We start from the raw sequence: 22,786 nt of genomic DNA, 5'->3' as shown, positions 1-22,786 counted from the left end.
ACTATGAATGACAGAATGTTTAAGAAAGAAATGAGATTTCTTTTTAGACAGAATTTAGAAGGTAACTAATTGATACTATGATTTTATGCAAGGTTATTGAGTTCTTAAACCGATAATTTTTTTTTCAAGTGTACCTAATTTTGAATTTTCAACCTACGATATTTCATTAATCAATTAGCATCAAAAGTTTGCTTTCAATGTTGGTTATTACTGTTTATGGCTTGAATTACAGATATCACTTTGTCTTGTATGAGAATGTAGCGTATGTATGCATCTCTAAAATTGAAGTGCAGCCATAATATTTGCATAACTGGTAAAAATCACCTGCTATGCTGCACTGAAGCAAACTCCCCATTAACAGCCGGAAAAATAAATTAGTTAAGAGTGCAGAACTGTGACAACAAAATGTTGTCACAAACCTTTTCACTGTTGTGTATTCTGAATGCTCAAATCTGAAGAGGCTGATGCAAAATAAATAAGGGATGAGAGGCAGCTGATTCTGATGTATTGGGGTTTCATGTTCTTAAGAGCTAGCTTTGAGTTTAAACAGTTTAAACTCGTGAATGCTAAAAGATTTGTAAATTTAGAAAAAAAAAAAAAAAAAATTGCCATTAAACTCAAGGTAGGAAATTATTATACATTTTTTTATGTATCTTTATATAAAAAGTTACAAGTAGCAAGCATATGACACAGAAATGGAACAGTAACAGCAACAGTTGTGAATGCATGCTTTTTACAATGTGTCTAATAAAGAGATTTTTGCCAACTCAAATATTCAGTAACATACATGCAGATTATTTTCTCAATGTCAAATTCAGCCATATTGCTAGATGCTTATCCAACAAACATTTCTATTGAAGATGAGCTGCTAAATACCTGATTTTAATAAATTGTTCCTGAAATTGGGAATTTTACTTGCAATGAAAAGAAGAGAGAAATAGAAAAAGAGAAAGGACTGATAAGCATAATGATGAAAGTCTTATTGCCATCTAGTGATTTTACTCAACACTATTTGCTGAATTTTGTCATGATATGAGAATAGCTGGTCAGAGAGTCCATAAAACCTCTAGCTGGTGTTTCCAAGGTCCATAGTTTCACATTTCACTGTAGCATGTTCAAAATCACCCAGGTGCGCACTATTCTCAAGAACTCTATATAATGAAAACAATGTACATACAACAAAAGTTCAGTGTAACTCTTCTTCCACATATCACACAACATACATGTAGATAACAGACAAAAAGAAATATATCAAACAAAATAAATCTAAGAAAAAAAATAAAGTAGGGACAGTCTCAGCCAGGAGCTAACTTCTTCTTCAAGTTTGCAGCAAATCTTAAAATGTATTTAAAAACTAAGGAGCACTTGGTGGCCGGCAACCAAACTAGAAAAGAAACATATTATTGTGCAATGGGGATTTTTGCTAAAGAAGTAAGAAATGTCTTAGGTTTGGATAAAGGCAGTGAAATGAAATTAGAAACATGTCCACTCTCTCTTTCTGACAGCTGAAGTAATTCACTATAGATTTTTCCATTCAGTTCACATGACTCTATAAATATTTCTTCTCTGAAAGCAAAAAAAGGTTAAAATATGTAAAAATACGTACATGTAAACATGTACATGCATATATACGTCTATACATATAGACATACATAAATTGGCAGACTAACAACTATAACTTTAATATACAAAAATGAGGTGGTGTTTATTAAGAGTTGATAAGAAATTACATAAAATTAAATGCCTAGGAAAAGGCTCAGAAACAAAATTTAATTTCCAACGTTAACATTAGTTCTAAAGAATTTCTAAATTTATCTGCACTCCCATAATTTTTTCCCCTGACACTTAACAAGATTAAAGAGTAAAATAAACTGAAAACAAGTATTTCCTATCTTCATGGCATGGGTTAGACTGATAAATTTCACATAGTTTCACATAGCAAGACTCTAAATTTTATTTTCATAAACAAAAAATTAATAAAACACTGGAGCCACGCTAAGCATCTCTTTTCATGATGTGTTTAGAATGCAGGTTGTATTTAGATGAAAGATTATACTTAGCTGATTCTACAATCAATCATAAGAATTTAATAGTTATTGTTTTAGTTCACAGTGCTAAACTAATCATTTATCTGATGTTTAGTTTTCTCTGTATTCAAACGTACATCTCTTTCTATGCAAAGATTTCTATGAGGTGGTGTATAAACTGGGAACTAACAGACATTTCAACAATATAACAAATAAAATGAAAAGCAACAGATGGTTCATTTGTTGTACAGGTATGTTTACTTACCTCAGGTTTGTCTCTTAGACCCTAGTTGTGTTGTACTCAGACTCATGTTTGCTTAGAGACCCAATGAGGCAGAACCTGGAATGTTATGGCTATTTCATTCAAAATAATAATGTTTGCATAGAAAAAAAGAAATATATGCATATAGATACTTAATAGAGAGTACATATTGATTAGCTGTTCAATATTCATGAAGTAATTTACATAGGCATGCAATTAGATTAAGATAACTTCTTTTTAAGAGAAAGAAATGCCTTAATGTGCAAAGAAAATACGGAGAGCATGTAAACAGTCACAAGAAGTGCATAAATAATGCATGCAAGAGAAAACACAAATATTTATAAAAAGTTTCTGTTTGCTTTTCCAAATAAATGGTTCATATCTCTTTTCCCTTTTTCTCTACTTGTAAACTTTTAATAGTTTATATTTACAGTCATTTAGAGTGCAGTATACAATAACCTAACTTTTCTATTAAAAATATCATGCTTGATATTTTCACTGATTAAAAAGATTTTTTTTAACTACATTCTTATATGTAAATATATGAGCATTCTCTATTTGCTACACTGTCTCATAATTAATATATGTTTATATAAAAAAAATACACTGTGATAGTGGAACACATACATTAATGTTATGCAAATACTGTCACTCACTTCATAAAAGATACTATTTCATGGGTTTCCTTACTGCCCGTCTCCTTGTTCTGTCATGTGTCATAATGAATAAATGTATTTTTGTTGTTGCGTTGATTTAGAAATGTTAGACCAATAGTGGACAAAATTCAACGCCACCTCAGTTTCAAGGAAACCATATGCATGTGGCTATTTCAAAAGCTAAAATTAGACAAAATCTTTGGTTTTTTTAAAAAATGTACCTGTTCTCTGTTGGCTTGTGTGTGCATGCATGTGGGCATGTAAATAAAACAGTGAAAGAAAGATATTGGATTGAAAGCTGAAACTGAGATGCAGAAGCCTCCATGAAACTGGAGCAGAGATGAGAGACAGAGAGTGATAACAAATGGCATGTGCTGTCAAGAAACAGAAATTTAAGCAATAAACAGAGAAATAAAAGAATATGCCTTTACTGGAAAAAAAAAGAAAAAAAAGTGAATATGTTTGGGCAATCAAGTCCTTACACAACAGTCTTCATCAAAAATCTATTGATACTGACCGCTGAACAGCTTTATCATGTCTTGACAGCCTGTGGCTTGTGGTTGGTACCTCTTCAATTTCATCTATCTCACACGCATCTGCAGCATCTTGTGAGTAGCTATGCTTCATGACAAGGATATTTCTCCTGTTCATGGGTTGAATGAGGGGTTTTACAGGCTGGGGTTGTATTTCTGTCAAGACAGAAGCATCTCTTGTGCTGAGGTTACTACGGCTGCCCTTAGTGCTAGACAGTTGTGATCCACAGTGATGGTCATGAATGCATTTTGAAGATGATCTCCGCAGTTTATGATAATTTTCAAAGTCATCTGCAACATCAGCAAGGTCAGCTGTAGTCCCTGTCCCTCTGAGGGTGCATAACTCATAATGAGGAGGCTCAAACACCTCCTGGAACACTGTTTGATCAAAGTCTGTTTTCCTTTGGACAAATTTTTTACGAGGCTGCTTGATCTGTACTATCACAGAGATAACAATGAGGATGATGACAATGCAAGAGGTCACCCCAATTATAGTCCCACTGGTATTGGTGAGTTGGTCCAATAGGTTAGCTTTTCTTTTTTCTGTGTGCAATGAAGAAAAGAAATAAAACACAGAATTAATTTCATATCAAGATTAAAAACAGCCATGATGTGTTCACAGATCACTGCAAAGCCACGCCTAGACTATGTCTAAGTTCACATAGTTGGTCTTACTGGGGAAAAGTGAAAAGGAAGAAATCAGGTACTTGTGCAAACCAAACAAATAACACGTAGGTCCTCCAATTGGCCCCACACTTAGTGCTTTATTCGGGGTATATTATAATCTTAGCTAGCTGAAATATTTATATGCTTGTTTAATAGAAAAAGCAACCACAATAAGAAATAAATGGATTTAGTGCCACCTCTGAACTCTATTCACCTGCTAAAGCCCCCATGTCAGATGCAAAATTTCTGTTATTTACTCTTTTTTCCAGTAAATACATGCAGGTGGAACATTAAGATTAATGAAACAGCAAGTCTTTACAGGTTCTAGAAATAAATTCTTTGCATTGGGAACTTTTTTGAACTACTGTTATTTATGAGCTAACTGGGGACTGTTGATAGTCAATGAAAAGCTAAGTCAGGAGAAAATAGAAGAGCTATTCAAACTGAGCTTCCAGAAAGGGGAAAAAAAGAAAAAAGAAAAAAAAAAGAGAGCAGGTTATTTATTTTGTTTGTGACCTATTACTTTCCAGAACATTACAAAAGATGTATAAATGCTCAAAGCTGATCAGAGCTATGATGCTTTACTCAAGGTCTGCCAAGAAGCTGGCCAGAAAATTTGGTGTTGAGAATGAAGAAAAATATGCAATAAAATAATACAGAGAAAAAAAAAATCACTCTAGTGTTCTGTATGTTCTTCCGTTATTTAATTTCAAACAGCTGATGACACCTCAGACAGTGACAGAGCCGAGCTGAAAGCAGTCACATCAGCTTCTCACAGGCACATCAAAATTGACAACTGTGATTAAGTTTCAATACCCTATCTGGTGTTATTTTTCTATCAACTTAAAACATACCAAAGAACATAATAAAAAGCCTTTGAAATGAAAGTCACTGGCCCCCAAATAGTAAAATCCAGCTCTTTATAATCTTCTTGATACGCAAAATGAACTTTTCAGTACTCCCCATTGCCTACTCTTATAGATCCATTTGGGGTTTCTCTAACTGACTGACAAAGCCTGTAGGGAAAGAACAGATTTAGAAAAAGGAGTGGAGCAGCAAACAGTTGTTTTTGCAGGTACCATCAAACATGGTATGATGGTATGATGGGATACAAGCACAGGGCCCAACAAAAAAAATATTTGGCATGTGAAAGATGAAAATCATTCTGGAAATTAGAGAGGGGAAGGTTTTCGATTTTTGTCTGTGCTGAAGAAGCACAGTTCTTCCCTGGTTGTTTATTTCTTTGAAGAATATTTTTTGATGTCACAATTTTGTCGTGTTCCTTTGAAACATGATTTCATTTATTTTTTATCCTGCTGCACTGCTTGTCAGGCTTTTACAGACTTCAGCAGACTCACAAGCTGATGGCTAATCCCAGTAATTCTGAATTTTTTCTTGACTGGTTCCTAAATTTGGCATTACTCATGTTTTAAGGAACAAATCTGCTGTAGCAGAGGAGGGAAAAAAAAAAAGAAGCAGCAGACCATATCCTGGAGCTACAATGCAAGTTAGTTAAGCTCTTTCTTATGAAGACAACACAGATGCTGGCTTCTATGGAGATATAGAGCAATATTTAGAAACTTTGTCAACACCTGATTGGGAATATCAGTTCCTGCCTATGAAACAGACATGATGCCTGTGCTTATCCTTGCACTTCAATTTCACTAGGCAATGATAAATGGATCTGGATGCTTTTTAATGCTGCTAATTTCAGTTCAGCTATGTTGTTTGCTTTTAGCCCACCTGGGCTATTGTTGGCATGACATGCAGCTAGCAGACACCTGCTTATGCATATGCTACTCCACTGCATAGGCAACTATACCAAAGGAACCAAAAGATTACTATTAATTAACTTTTATATTGTACAGAAACCAAATGGTCATAAAGCCTGCCAGAAGGATATAACAAACACAAACAAGCACCAAACAAAACAAATGCAAACACTGAAAGCAAAATCCACGAAGATTTTCAGCTCTGCATTTTAATCTGTTGTCTGATGCATGCTACCCTTGAATTACATTTCATGAGCCTAGATCAACCTGATACATACTTAACAAGAAACTAAGGAGAACATGCTGTATTCCATGTGTCTGATAAACTGACGGTTTCAATTCTACACATTACCTTTGCAGTGGTTTTCATCCCAAGGATACACACAGTTCTGGAGTCCATTGCAGACCAATGTATTATTAATACACATATTACTGTGGCAAAAGAAAGTGTTGGCTTCACAAGGGGCTAAAAACAAAAATAAAAAGCTGATATTAAATAGTAAATCATTCAGTTCTTTACAACAAGTATATCAAGGCTGTATCATAACCACCTGTACTAGGAGAAAGCTGTACAACACAGGTTCCTTAAGCATATTTAATATCTGACATACACTATCAGCAGCACTCAAGTCACACACCATTTATTACTCTGGAGCAACAGATTTTCACTTTTGACTAAGACAGATGGACTTCTTCACCACAGTTTAACTCTGTTGGCTGCAGCGGGTTGACACCTCATATATTGATGGGGGGTCACTGGTGTGTAATCAACATAGTTTTAGCCACATAGATCCAAAACACAGTACTTTATGAGCTAATAAGGAGAATGTTGACTATATCATAGCTAGATCCAGTACAAGTCAAAGAATTCGTTTCAAAGTTTGTTGTAGAAACTCCAATTTTAGAAGAAACCTTGCATGGCTGAATGAAGATACATACTTTAGTGCTTGTATCAATGATATCTGAACCCTTATATTCAGAGAAAATAAAACTATTAAAAAAGAAGCTAAAAAGAAAGATTGCAGTAGAAAAAAGTATCCTATTAGCCACATGTGAAGATTAAAAACAGCAACTGTCATCAGTGTCCTTAGAGCTCATAATTTAAGGGAATCATGCAGGATTAAAGCTTTACTGAAGAACAAACTTTTACAATGGTGGCAGCTTTGAGGTCATCAATAGGAATTGGACCTGATTCTCAGGTATTGGGGTTAGAAAGACAGTATTGCAAAATCATTTAATATAGTAAAGATAATTCACTTCTCATATTTCTTTTAATTAAATTAAAAAAAAAAAAAAGCCAAATCTTCCTCATTATGGAAAAAAGCTACACAATTTATCAGTGTGAAATCAACAAAAATGAACTCTTTATGCAATTTTATTTTAGCTCAACCCCAAACCATTATTATATTTCCTAAGGAAAAGTTTTTAAAAAATAACTTAAGAAGCTGCTAATCAAAAAGCAGTTATGATGTTGACAGTAATAAAATTTGATGCTTCATGGAAATTTTTCTCTCCTGTACTTTTAAAAATACTTCATATAGTAAGACATATTTGCACCGTGGAGACTGGTTGAGAGCAGAAGACTGCTTCAGTGATTTGCTAAGGACAATGCAAAGGCTTTGTGTCTCAGAAATTAATGACATCATATATTATATCAGGAAATTCCCTTTTCAGTAACTGTATAAGTTCAGATATGCATAACTGACTATAATGGCTTCTCCAGATCAGTTACATTCTTTTGAATAAATAATAAAAGCCATCAAAACTTGTATATATCCTTAGATATGAGGTTTCTCTGAAGGTAATTCTCAGCTACACAACACTATTTTTTGACACAGTCACCACCATTAGCTGTGTGATTTCAAGAGGACCAACCAAGAGGAACTTGTTGCTGAATGCTGAGCTTGTAAATATCTATACCAGCAGAGGTAATCCATTGTTTCACAGTTGCTGTGATGGCACCATTAATGGGAAAATGTTGCCACACAGTTCATCTTTCGTGCGCCCAAACAGATGGAAGTCAGAAGGCGTGAAATCCAGAAATACAGTGGGTGGGGCAGGACAGTCCAGCCCAGATTGGCGGTGTGCTCCACAATTTTCAAACTGGTAGGGGGTATGGTGCTACCACATTGCAGGAGAAAGGCTGTCTTCTTCTCTGGCCTGATTCTGGAAATTCGAGCCATCAGCTTATAGTCATTGTCACAGTGCAGCAGTCAGAGCTGATGGCTTGTCCAGGTTTCAAGAAATCTAAAAGAATCACTCCTTTCCTATCCCAAAAGCCAGTGTACGTTGCTTTACCCTCTGAGGGCTTCATATGGAATTTTTTATAGTATGGGGAATTCACATGTCACTACTCTACGGACTGCTGTTTTGACTCTGGCTCATAATGGTGACACCACATCTCATCAATGGTAATGACGTGATCCATGAAACTGTGAACTTCAGCCTTGTATTTGTTCAATAGGTCCTGATAAACTTGCACAGTGTTCTTTCAGCTCCTGCATGAGAATTCATGGGACCCATCTGCTGCAAACTTTGCAGTATTCCAATGCTGCAACCATCATTTCCAATATAATGAAGTTGATATTCAGCTCTACACACAGTTCCCTGGCTGAAATCCACCAATTCACACAAATTAGCTGATTGAGATGCCTGTCTTCTCATGGAGTAACAGCTGTGAATGACCATCTAGCCTTGTCTATCATGTCACTCTCTCCACAGCCACACTGTAGTCATATCCACTGTTTGGTCTCCATGAACATTCAGAAAGTGCCAGTGAATATCCATGGGTGCATTTTTTTTTTTTTTTTTTTTTTCACGTGGGAGAATTCAGCAGCATATCTTTACTTCGTACACACATTCATGTCAGACACCACTTTGTCTGACCTCCCCTCTGCTGCCATCTGTCACACTGCAACAAGTAATGGGATATCGGTGGGAAGATTCAACCTCTACTACCATATCACCATCATCTACCTACAATATAATGGGCCACTATAGTACAACAGGCATTGTTCTTAGAGCAGCCCTTGTACAGATCTATCCTATCACATACTATAGCATAAATACATTTATCTATGGCATATATAAAGGTTTGCATCTTCAAATAGCATATACTTTCTAAACTACGCTTCTGTTGACTTCACAGAAGTCCAGTATTGTCAGAGGCTTAAAGAGTTATTGATCTATTATATAAATAACACATTTTTAAAACACAGATATTTACATAAAATAATGTAGATAAAAATTTCAGTTTGAGAGGCTTTATAAGCTGGCTTTACGTGTTTTTAAAATACGAAACATAGCAGCTCTTTTGTTTCCACTGCTTGCATTGCTTTTAAAAAGTAGAAAATACTACTAAAATATATATAATACATCATAATATCCCTTAGTGGCAATGGTTACAATTCCATAGCAGAAGATCTATTTTAATGCTTACAGCTTTATATTTTCCTTCTGCCCAAATTACAGCTTGAGTTTCATGGCTGCACAGTACCTGGAACCAAGGCTTGGGGAAGCCACACTGTGGAGAAGGTAGGGGAAGAGTTGAGTACCTTTACAGAAGGCAAATTGGCCAAACTGATTCTGCCAATTAGCAGTGCTCAGTTTTGAAAACATCCATAAACCATCTCTCCAGCCTGCAGAGAGCCTGATCAGGTATTAAGTTTGTTAAAGGAAGGCTTTTACTTTAAAGCAGGTAGAAAAGCAGAACAGCACACATACATATTAGAAAATGAGAGTACTTTGGAACAGTCCTTATCTGGGGACAGTGTCACATCATGACGTAGTAGAGAACCTGCCAGAGGCACCATTATTCTTTCACAATCTAGCTGCACTCCTTTTGTTCTGGTCAGTGTGGAGATAATTTGGCACTCTAACTGTGTGCTCTAAGCAAAAACTAAAGAGAAAGGGAGAGAACTTACAAAAGGGAAATTAAGAATACCCAACCAGCTACCAATCAAAATAAATGGTAATGCATAAGAAGTGGACAAGAAAAGACCAAAATGCTAATAAAGACATAAAGAAAACAAACAAACACAATACATAAACTGGTGTGAAAGAAATTAGAAGTGATGTGGTGAGGATGAAATGCTGTTTCAGCAGGCAGAACCTTAAAATGTCTACGATTGCCCTTGCCACTTTAAATTCAGTCTGATCTAACTCTGAATGTGACAGCAAAGAAAGGATTCATAGTGGGAAAACAGCTCCCCAAAACATTAGAGAACAATTTAAACAAAAGAAGGAAATATGGGAATTTAGAAGTATAAGTATGGTAAATAGAAAAAAGAATAGGTGGAGGAAAGTAGTAAAGGAAATGAACAGTAAAGGAAGCATGAAGAACAGAGAAATAGAGGAAATATAAGACATTCCATGCTGAAAGTAATTAGAAAATACTTCATCAAATTTGAAATATCAGGAAATGTTCCAGCAATAAGAGACAAAAAAGAAGAGCAATTCTTTTCTTTCTTTCTTTTTTTTTTCTTTTTTTTTTTCTTTTTATTTTTTCTCGTAGATTTTAGAAGACACAATATTCATGCAAAATGATGGCAAGGAGATGGCAAGGAGAAACAAAAGTCAGGAGAAATGAAGGAAAAAGGAAGAGTTTCTGTCTCTCTACAGTCAACAGCACCTTGAATTATTGAAGAAAGAACGGCTATGTAAATAAACTTCAAGACTAGATGGAAAGAGAGGAAGGAAATCTCAGAATAACTACACCAAATCTACCATGAGAAAAACCCAAGCACAATATATTTCTAGACATAACAATGAACAGTACTTCTCTGTTTATGTTTGTAAAATTAATATCTCAAATATTAATATGTCAAATATTCTTTGGTCTCTTAAACTCAGTGATTAGAGTGATTGTTTTGGACAAGAAATCAATATTGTTCCCCACTCTGAGTAGCCCCCCCCCCGCCCCCTTTTTTGTTTTTTTGTGGAATGAAATCACCAGGGGAAGCTGAAAACTTGCCAGTCTGAACATACATTGAAAGAATTAGCTCCTTTGTCCTTGAAGAGGCATAGCAGAAGGTTCTTGGGATGCAGTATCAGGGGTATTCCAGTAACAGCAACAAAAAAACCTATTTGGAACTGAACAAGATGTTTTTAAAGCAAGTCAAGTCTGGTCCAACACTTACCTTGAGGGTGCTACAGAACTCTGGATGGGAGGAGAATCAAGCAGACATGGTTTGTGGCTGCAGCACTGTATAGCTCAACCTTTGCTATCTTCTACAGCAATGCCACAACACGTAAAAGTTTAACAATAAGGAAAAAGTGTGAATGTATGCTTTTACAAAAGGAAGTAGCCACTATCACTAGCTTCAAATAGAAAGCCTCTGTACTCAACAGGAGACAGATCCATCAGTCTACAGTCTTCTCCACAGCTACTTAAATGTCCTTACATGAGTGAGCAGCAGGACTGAACAGAGGTCTGTCTGCCTTGGATTGTGTTAACTTCTGGTTTTAGGTCCAGGATTAGTGAGCAGACAAATGTGAACTACAGAGAAATACTGCAGTAAGCGTCTGTAGCCACATATTCACAGGCTTATCGGAATTTTAACTGCCTGTGTAGGGCTGCACAGGAGGGCACAAAAGGAATAATTTCATGTTCTAGGGACCGGACAGCAGACTGGAAAGCAAGTTTGCAGAAAAGGTGGTGATGTACAGTAAGATGATAATGAACCAACACTTTGCCCTTGTGTCAAGGAAAGTCAATCAAGTACTAGGTTGCATTAGAAAGAACACTGCTAGCAGCTGAAGAGAAGTGACTCTCTGCCCAGCAGCTATGATTCACATCTACAGTGCTGTGTTCAGTTCTGGGCTCCCTCGCTTAAGAAAGACACGAACATTATGGACTGAGTCCAACAGAAGGCCACAAAGATTATTAAAGGCTTGTGTAATCTGACGTATGAGGGAAGTCTGGGAGAGCTGGAACTGAATCAGTCTGGAAAAGGGAAGGTTCAGAGGAAATACTGTCAGTCTGTACAAATAATTAATGGGGCAGAGTAAAAAAGACAGAGCTAGGACCTTCTTAGTGGTGCCTAGCAGACACAATGAGCTCTAAATGAAACACATTCCTTCTAAACACAAGAACAAAGTTTTTACTTTGTGAGTTGTCATACACTGGGCAAGATTTGTTTTTCCACAAGTTTCTGCAGTCTCCTTTGTAGGGGATATCGAAAACCCAAACAGACACTGCCCCACCACCCCCTGTTACCAGCTGTTGACTCTGTTTTGAGTAGGTCTAAGGCAGAGTTCAAACCCCAAAGTCTCTTCCAGCCTCAAAGAGGCTGAAAAGACATGGCTTGATAATAGGATTAAAAATTACAGCTTAGATCACAAAGTTGCATTTATTTTTACTGTATCCCAATGCAATCTTGAATCAAAATCAGCCAAGGTACTGGCCTAGAAATTAGTAACATATTCAGCACAATGAACAATTCATAATGTTAACAGCACAAGTAAACAAATTGTAATTATTCATATAATTCAAGTTGATCTACTTTAATAACTGAAAGTCTTTCCTAAAACATTGAATTTGTAAAGTACAAAAATACTGTAATTTAAAAATTCAATGAGAAAAATTACTCAAAGACCTTTTTCTGTTTTAGAGTTGAACCATGCATTATTTGTATGGAAATTATACATATATATATACATATATATGTGTGTGTATATAAACCTTCAAACAGTTTCCCTTTAAGATGTAAAACGTTCTTAAAAAATGTTCTATGTTATGTGTAGGTGTGCCTTGCATTTCAATACACAAACAAATTTTGTGGTCATGGAACAAAGCGTAATGTAGTGACTTCTCTTTTGCAACAAGTATTTACTCTGAACACAAGATGGAGCACTTACCCTAGAAGACACATAAACAAGTGCTTTAAGAAGGTAGAGAGATGGTATATAGAGAGAGACTTTTTTAGGTTTATGAAACATATACTTTAAAAAACTGTAGAATAATAAATTTATTACTGTTACCTGACTAATAAATATAATTTATTCTTAGTGGAGACAAGTTAGAAGACTAGAAGTTTGTTACAACCATCATATTTCCAGAAGGTTACCATCCTGGTACTTAAGAAAGCCAAGTTTAGAATTTGAAGAATAATTTCAAAAGTTATGACAATTGAGCCAATGGCATTGTCTACATCTTTTCAATGTTAAAAGGTTCTTGGAATGCACATGGAGGTAATAATTCATACATTTTCATTTACTAATCCAAACCAATCGCAAATTCTTTTAATCTTGAATAGCCCTAAGGCAGAGAAATATAAAGAGCATTAGTAGCTCTTCTATACGCCATGTTTACAAAGTAAATGAAATAAAAGCAGTCATATTTCATATTTTTTTCCAAAAATATTGCTTTCACTTGGGTTGCAAAATAAATAATCACAAATTAGTATTCACTCATTTATACTATATTAAAAATATGATATATATAGGACTATAACATATTCATTGTGATATTAATAATTGTAATAGTATAGAGTAATAGTAGTAAAAGTACTATACTATAATAGTACAGTATAGAGATATAGTAGTATAAGTAACAAAATATGTTATCTGTGTGCTAAGCATGATTTTTAGAGGGGTTACGCCGGGTATATGCTATACGCTGGGTATAAAATGCAGACACAGTGGGGTCAAAGTATTTTTATATGATGAAATCAAAAGCTGACTTCTTACATATCTGGTGTAATGCCTGCCTGGTCCAGTGCAGTGCTTTCCCCAGTGTATTTACACTATTTCTCAGCACTATATGGAGCTAGTTTTAACTCCATTATTTCTACATTGTGCAATAGCTCTGAGCAAGCTATCTTGGGTATCTACATCTTATTTAATTGAAACTTAAGAATTTATCCTTTGAGTCTATTTCAGGATAGGGTTTTCAATCCAGAACTCTGTAATCTTAGATGAATGCCTTATCCTACTTACTATTTACAGGCTTCCTCTCTTCCATTCCTGTCATAACGTTTTTTAGAGGTCTTGCCATCTCCTGAGGGCAAATGAGAAAATTCTGAAATCTGAATAATGGTTAGATGTGAAAAATATTTTCCGCTGAACTCATTACACATTTCACACCTACTCTTAATGTTCTCAAGATAGCTCATTGCATCATGCTCTGCACATCAATTCTTTAAGCATAGATCATTTAGAATTTCCTATTGCTCCTTACTGAAAAATAGAGCTTTCTTTTCCTCACAAGAGAAAGAAAAAAGAAATTCTTCAGATGTTCCTCAAATCATCCTGGAAACAGAGGAACTTGTCTCTCAGCAATCCCAGGGAAATGTCCATCAGCGATACTGATAGATGGGTTTACTTGTTTTATTAAAATTATAAAATTCAGATGACTTTAGAAGTGTATATTGAAGTGTTTAAAAATTACTTTTTCGTTTCCCACAAAAAAAAAAAAAGACAATTTATTAAAACACGTCTATTAGGAGCTTGAAAATGAATTAAATGCCTTTAATTCTGAATTTTCTTTCTCAGCCAGCTTCAGACAGCTCTGCTCCAAATAAATGTAATCTTTTCTGAGAGTTAATATTAGACACATGTCAATATGAGTCTATTAGAGACTGGCAGCTCAGAAGCTTGTGTTCAGAGCTCCATTCAGCAGTTATATACTGTAGGCACCACTCCATTCAGCACAGTTACACACTGTAGGCACCACAAACACCTGTTTTGTTCAGGGGCAGAAAACCATTGGGAAGCTTAACCAGTGGGGGTTAGTGATTACAGACAGTTTAAGATAGCATAGAGGGGCTGAAATTCACAGATGAGTGCTCATTATTAAGAAGGCAATCCCAATGATTTCTTTTTTTTATATATCAGTGTGGAAGCAGGGAGAAATCCAGCAAGGCTATAATCTATTTACACTTCTAAGTCCTCCGAAGTGGAAACTATTTCTTTGCATGCATTGCACTTATTGTATTTCTGTTCCCTTTCTCAGTGTTTCTTTTGCATTATCACAATAAACACAGCCATTAATACCAAATACCTGCAGTGCCCTCTCCCCATTAGAGAATTGCTCATGCTGGGATGATCGTATTCAAGGATTCTGTCTGCAAATAAGGACTTGACTGCTCTTACTCTATAAATCTGTGCAGTGCTCTTCCAAACATGACTCTAGATTTCTACATAAATATAGGTTTTGTTAATAAAGTTTTAGTCATATTTTGTACTTTAAGAAAGTTACACGTGACAGAGCCTTTAAAATAGTCTTAAAGCTCAAAGCAGCAAAAAAATAAGAGAAATGATATTTTTTCTGATGTGAGGTTTCTGAAGCAGAGTTGTGGATGTAGAGACAAGCAATGCTACCAAACGCCTGTCAGAGGTGAGAGAATAAACAATTTGTTCTGCATATAAAAGGATTTTCTTTTATCCCTTATGCCCTGGTTTTACAGATCTGCTTTTAGGTTATAGTGTAGGTGTGTCTGCTCTCTTTTGCTCTCTCAAAAAGCATCTCTTTGAAGAAGCTGTAGGTGTAGCATGTCTGTCGTTAATCTACATCACAGTAATGGAAAATGAAATGAACAGCTAGTGGGTGAAAAAAACAAAAATTCATTTTTCTAGTCTTCTTACCAGATGAACATATAGAATCATTAAGATTGGAAAACATCACTAAGATTATCTAGCCCAAATGTCAGCCCACCACCCCCTATGTCCACTAAACCATGTCACTCAATGCCACCATATACCAAAGGCCATAAATCTTTTGATGATGCTACAAGTTTTTGTTCCACTTCCCCCCCCCCCCCCCCCCACACACACTCCTTTTTCTGCCTCTTAACTTAGTTTGATATTTGAAATATATTTTAGGCCTTTTAAAAAAAAAAAAAAAACATGACACAAATGTATGTGCTAATAGGGCATATAAAAGATTGAAAAGGTAAGGACTTAAACAGATAAAATCCAATGATATTTGGAATAGCTGCTAATACTGATCATAAACTGTTAGATCATCACTCTACAATATTAGCTATATTTTTTATTAAATGTTACATAGAACTCTACTAAAATTTTGATGATATGAGAATCACTACCGATTTTCTGGAGTAGTAAACTTTACAAATTATTGCATCTCATGACTGTTCTTCCTTGAAACATATTAATAGCATTGCTGTTCTGCAGAGTGTCACCATTAAGGCTTTGGAAACTTGTAAGACCAGTTTTCAGAAGCCAAAAAAAGAGGACTAGTATATATTTACAATTGGAGCAGACTGAAGAAATAGTATGAAAATAATCATTTAAGAAATCTCTAAGATTTCCTCTTTTTGCACAAATGTAAATTCCCCCAGAACAGCATTGTAACAAGAATTAACAATGAACAGACTAAGAAAGAAAACATTCATGGAGCCTTGCCTAACAGAGAGTTCACAGTCTCAACAACTTAAGTCTACAGTCAGCAACCCCACACACTGGAGAACTCAAGGAGCACCATATAGCTATACATAGCGTCACCTGGTCATTCCCACAGGAACAGTCACTTTGTCACTCTTTTACATGCAAGTTAACCACAACAAAAAAGTCATCCTCTATTTTTTATTTTTTTCCCCAGCTCTAAGTGAACAAAAAGCTTTTTTTTCTTCCTTTCTGTGCATAGAGACACAGGTGTCTGTTTCCTTATACTTATCTCCCTGAATGAAATCTGACATTCCTCCTCTTCCATGAAGATGATCTAATTATTCCCACACACTATGGAAGACTCAGGCTATGTGTTGCATCACACCACGCAGACTGGGCATTTGCTCGATCTGACTTTGCACAGCCAGTACAAATCTGCAGTATGGGGCAGCACTACGCACAAATAACATGGCACAAAGAGTACAGTCATTGTCACCTTTGTATCTTTTAAGTCAGCTTCCAGCATTAAAACACAGATGCATTTTCTTCTAATATTTATGATCAGGCTGTGTACACATATCTCAATTTATCCCTTTATAAATTTTCAGCTTCGTGTCTGCAACACCTGTTCAGAATAAATTTACGGAAGGCACATCATGTTATTATTTTCAACCTCCCAGTCAGAATATCATCCATTATAAAACATTAGCTGTTTACAAGAACAGAGGAGTTCATAATATGTAGTATTAGAATGTTATTGGAGGAAAAATAAAAACAAAAATAAAAACTAACAAAATCTTTCCTTATTCTCCTTTAAAATGAAGAAATCTTGCAAACCCACACTTATTCAAACCCTCATCTCAAGTTAGTCATCACATTGCTTCACTCTTTACTTCTCTTTATGCTTTGAACCTCCAGTGTCTATGCAGTTGTTTCTAAGGTAACAGATCAGGATGTCTTGTGGAGAAATAAAAAAAAAAAAAATCAGATCTTGAATATTCAAGACATTTCTAGTTGCTGAAATGAGAAAAGAGCAGTGTCATCTCAACTGAGGCCTCTTTTAGACTATGGTCTGACTTAGATACAAAAAAAATATAATCTACCCTAATGCTGCAGTGTGCAAGTACAGTGGCATATGCAGTTTCAAGCACGTAAACTGCCAGAAATTTTTAATCAGTGCCATAATTAAAGAATTACGGAGGCCGCTCTCAACAGTCTCATTGTGGGGTACACACACACAGAATACAGATGAAGGATATGCTTGGTAGGATTGCACCTTCATTTCAATCACTGACAGTCACATAGAAATCTTTCTGTGAAAAATGTGAAACACGAACCAAAAAATAAGTTAAAAATGAACATAAATCAGAACAAGAAAACAAATATATACACCCCTTCCTCGAGGGACCATATGTGCATTTTTACATTAAAGAAAACAAAGCAAAATCTTTCACAGGTGATTAACTGAATAATTTTCAGTGAATGAGATAATTGGGTTTCGTGTTTTTCAGACTGGCAAGAAGTACCTTTTGTTTCTTTCACAGGCTGTCTTTCCTACTACATGAGCTCAGAAATCATACAGATGTATGAATGAAAGCTGCATAGAGAGAATATTAAAACCACCAAATCCTTCATTATTTGCCTAACACTGTCTGATACATGTTTGTTGAAATTCTGGTATATGAACAAACGTACCCATCATCTACTATAAAATAATCATACAGCGTTTTTAAAGTACCATCATTGTAAGATCTAAAAAATCACATTCATAAAAACCATGAGACTTGATAAAAACATTCAGAGTTGTACTGTTTTCCAGCCATGTAAGAGAAAACTGACAGAGTAGCCCAGTAGATTGGGAGTCAGGAAAAAATTACATTTATAGTGACAAGCTGTACTTGCCTTCCTGCCTGTGAATCCTGTGCTCTACCTATTGTGTTACAAATCACTGTGCAGTATTAAAAATTCATAGAATTAAATCTGTTCTGTTGGTTCACAGAGCTTGTTCAGAGAATCCTTTGGTGTATACTCTGCACGAAGAAAACATTAGCAGTTTGTGGGACTGGTATTGTTTAACAAACTGAAAGGCAGACACATTGATTAAGACCTTACGTTCTTGGAAAGATGTGAAGAGCATCTGGAATCGGCTGCTTCGACTGCCTTCATCTGCCCACAAACGGATTACTCCAAGACCTGTCCGCAGCATTACATCATTTGCAACAGTGCTGCAAAACTTTGCTTTTAAATCCTCCACAGAGCTGCTTCCATCATAGACAGCTACAAAATTTCTTTTGCATTCATTGGAATTCTGCATCTCATAGTCCAAGAATCGCAAATATATCTGTGAAACAAACAAGAAAGAAAAGGCAACATGTAGAAACATTTTGGAATGACTGACAATGCATTAAGCAACAGTGCTCTATCTTGTGGGAGAAAGGCTACACAACAGCATCAAAATAATTTTTCTGGAGCTAGTGATTCACATACAACTTCCCTGAGTGGGCATTAATACAGAAAGTGCAAACTATTTATAATTCCTTGTATTTTGTCTTGCTCCAAAACAGAACTCCAAAATAGAAGATCGAGATTTTTATACTTTGCAGCATAGTCCTAATTTCCAAACATATGTCCCTTCAGTAGAAGTATGTACAACAGTCCTTGAAGCTGAAGGACAGAGACAAGCTGGAAATTCCTTCTTTTAACTGGCACAGTATTGCTCTATTATTGCCTGACATGGAAAGTAACAAGGCAAATAATTGCTACTCTCTCCCCACAGTCAATGTGTCATCTTTGTGATATGTCTCAGCTACACAGATCAGGAAGTGAGAATCTAGGAGACAGGCAGAACTCAATCATTAATCTTTTCATGTTTCCTCAAGCAATTTGGCCACCATCTCAGCTTTTCTAAACAAAGCTCTTACAGTACTTGTCTTCATAATTTAGCAGGGATGAAATCAAGATTATTCCGTGGAAACTGCTAGAAACCTTGAAATTTTCCTTCGAAAATATCACTCGCATTCAAGTTAAGTTCTCTTACAAATATAATATATGTCTTACCCTTTACGAAGGTGTCTATAAACCTACCCAACAGAAGAAGTGAGGAGAAAATGCTATTTTCTGATACTCAACTTTATACAGTCTTGAACAGGGAAACAATCTCATTTTAAAGGCAACTGCTAAAACAAGCAACATCAAATATTCCAGCAACAGAAACTAAGTAAAATTTCCATTAGATAGATGATATATAATCAAACATCTAAGGGTACCTGGGAGACTTCAAGAGAATGATACAGAAAGGTGGAGTAGGGCAGAAACTGCATAAAAAGTCAGAGAACGTCTGGCTGTGTGCATCTTGAAAGAACAATCCCCCAAAAAACTCCACTGTATTATACATCAGATTAACTTTACAAATAGTCTTATTAACATCAGATAGCTATTTACATACACAGGACAGTTCACAAACAGGCTTCTATGGATTGGCACAAAGTACACAAACATTATATTCTAGAAGCATGCAGTACTCAACACATCTCCTCACTGACATATCAGAACTCATAACGTTTCAGAAGTTTTACTAAGAAGTCTGACACTGCTTAATTATAGCTCAGATTTTTATTTATTCATTTTTTTTTTTAAAGATATCGTATTACAGCACATTTCCTTCCCTTGCTATTCTTTGTAACTGGTCTTTTTGAAGCAAATATTTGCTTGACATTTTTTTACTTGCACATGAAATTCAGTATATGAATTTCATTTCATTTTTTCCACTATGTCATTTCTTAGAGCATACCCTAACTCTGTTCCAACATAGCCATCCTCCAGAAGAACTGTGAGGAACATATTTCAATTAAATTACAGATAAATCTTTCTTTCAGCATCTTTTTACATTATTATTTTTGAATACTACAAATTGAAGCAGCTGTACTGATCTCCACAAAATTGAACATTTAGCAGCAAAAGGTAATAATTTTCAGATGGCAAATATGCAAAGAAATTGTTTTTGTAGTGTTGGTCTTCTTGATAATTTTGTTTTTAATTTCATTTGCCCTTGTTCCACTCCTGTAGAGAAATGAAAAATTACTTGAGTTCAGTCATCCACCAATTTTATTAATATATTGTCTGGAATTGTCCTGTAATTTCCTCTTGTATTAGGAGCATAGACATTCCATTTCGGTTAAAATGGGTCACCAACTTCCTTGGCAAAGTCATATTTAAAGGCTTGTTTTGAACTCTTAAATCTCTTGAGTACAGGAAATGTATTTCTGAAGTTTCTCTGCACTGGCTGTATCACTTTGCAAGTCTCTTTCATTCTCTCCAATCTTTCTCCCTTCACCATGTGCCAAGGCATCTGACCCTTTTCCTTTTCCCTCCAAACCTTGCTCTTGCCATTCTCCATTCATTTAGAGCATTTAAGTCTTGCTGATGCCAGGCAACTTTAACTCTTCAGGGGAATCCCAGTTTTCAGTTTCCTGCCCTTTTCAGCCTCTTCCATGGCCACTAAGCAGATGAAGGTTCAGACTGGGTTCAGAACATCTCATAAAGAGCAGGTACAGGCTGCCCAGTGAGGTGGTCACCATCCCTGGAGGTGTTCAAGAAATGTGTGGATGGTGTTGATGTGGCACTGAGGGACATGGTCAGGGGGCATGGTGGGGATGAGTTCGTGGTTGGACTAGACAATCTTAGAGGTCTTTTCCAAACCTAATGATTCTACAATTCCATGGCTGGAATTTACTTTAATCTACTTCCTAGAAGCTGTTACACCTCTAAAAGGAAAGGTGTGAAAACATGCAGAAGTCAACTGGAAAACAAACTTGAATGAGCAACAAAAGTCTAGTAAGAGAGGTTTAGGCACAAGTTTTGGACCAGCAAAAGATTCAAATGAAGCCATGCAGAAATCAGATGGGTGAGATGGGCTCCTCACTCCAGTGGTTGACAAGGCCCTCCTATACTAGCAGCTCCTAGGGTCACCACTGTACTGCCAGAACAAGATTTGGAAGACGAAGGGAAGTATGGCAGGAACCAGAACTAGAACTCCCACATCTGAAAATAGCCATAACTGGGACAGGTCTGAAGAGCAGTTTCCTGTGGCCTAGAGACCAGTCAATGTTCAAACACAAGCCTAACAGGCACCGTGAAACCCTGGCACTCAGCCTCCCTGCGAAGCTGCTGAAATAGTCCTTGTCTGCATAATATTCCACTTATCACTATACATACGTATATAAAATAGATCATATTTAGGCATAGTAAGACCATATAGATATAATGCAAAATGCACAGATTATATTTTTTGTCTTATTGCTGTCTTCAGGAAAACTCTTACCTACTCCAGAAGAAAAATATCTTAGTCTGACTGCTATAACATCAATAAAACTATATGTAATTTAATGGGGCAAGGATCACTCACATTTGTTTTCTTGTCTTCTCCTCCTACCCTGATATCTTTTATATATGTATGTATGTATGTATATGTATATATTTATATTTGTATATATCAGTTCACATATATTTTTAAGCACATACATATGTCTGCACAGGATACATTATTTCAAAACCGAAATGAAATTCAAGAGTTTTCATTCTTACAATAAATTCTCACTATTTAAAAAATATCTCTCACAGCAATTTCCAGCATTCATCCATTATTCTTGATCTGTTCAAAGAGACTACTCATAAACTGTATGGCCAAAGTCTTTTTTCTATAAGCTTATCATTTGACATTCTCTAGTTTCTGATATCATGCTAGCCTTCTAAAATGGTAAATGTATCTCAGAGTAAACAGTTATAAATGCTGAGAAGGGAACAGGAGAACAACAGTTTAGCATTCTGCTTTGATTCTTTCAGTGAGGAAGACACTACAAACTTTTTTCCAAGATTGAATTCTGCTTTTGGTCACTTCTGTTGATTCCTGTATGTGATAAATTCAGCTAAAATATATATACACACACACATATATGACAGAGATTTGGTGCTGGCACCACTGGAAATAAATATTTGGCTTTAAAAAATCTATGCCCATCCTTCAGAAGAAAGATGGCACCTTCTACAGTGGCATGAAGTTTCATAATTTAGAAAAAATAAATTTACTATAGTCTGAGGTGAGCTGGAATTTAGTTCTTATATTCTTTTTTGGAGACAACTATGTCTAGAACTTTATATAAAGCAATGAGGACTTGATCCAAAGCTATCTGAAATCAATTTAGTTAAGTTTATTTGGATCATACCTATGGATTAAGACTGGAGCAAATTTTTTAATATTGGAAACTGTTCGTACAAACTGACAATCTACTATTGAATCAGATTTTATTTTAAAGAGATGAAAGTAATTTAATTGCATATGCATATTTTTGCCAATTTTTATAGTCTTATTCAATATAGTTGCCATTGCTGCTGTCATTGGGGGTGAGGTCCACACTGGCAGAAAAAAAAAAAAAAAAAAAAAAGACTAATAAATTGAGATCCCCAAGGAAAGAATAAATCTGATTATACAACAAATCATTATTTAATGCAAAACATTTCAGGTACA

The 22,786-nt window shown here is 35.6% G+C and overlaps 1 protein-coding gene across 1 annotated transcript in view; it reads right to left on the bottom strand.

Annotated features, from left to right (window-relative positions):
• Positions 1-2,306: 2,306 nt before the first annotated feature.
• The window catches only part of NETO1 (neuropilin and tolloid like 1), a 61,679-nt gene continuing 41,199 nt past the window's right edge, over positions 2,307-22,786 (bottom strand). The window contains exons 7-10 of the mRNA XM_042869693.1: positions 18,376-18,604; positions 6,269-6,382; positions 3,463-4,021; positions 2,307-2,367 (exon numbers count right to left, since the gene is read on the bottom strand). Of these exons, the coding sequence (XP_042725627.1) occupies positions 2,307-2,367; positions 3,463-4,021; positions 6,269-6,382; positions 18,376-18,604 (963 nt within the window). The remainder of the gene's footprint in view (positions 2,368-3,462; positions 4,022-6,268; positions 6,383-18,375; positions 18,605-22,786) is intronic.

Source organism: Lagopus leucura, unplaced genomic scaffold, assembly GCF_019238085.1.
Source record: "Lagopus leucura isolate 7727_CA_CO unplaced genomic scaffold, USGS_WTPT01 Super-Scaffold_100002, whole genome shotgun sequence".
NCBI lineage: Eukaryota > Metazoa > Chordata > Aves > Galliformes > Phasianidae > Lagopus > Lagopus leucura.
The sequence above is the reverse complement of the archived record's forward strand: the minus strand, read 5'-3'. Positions and strand labels throughout refer to the sequence as shown.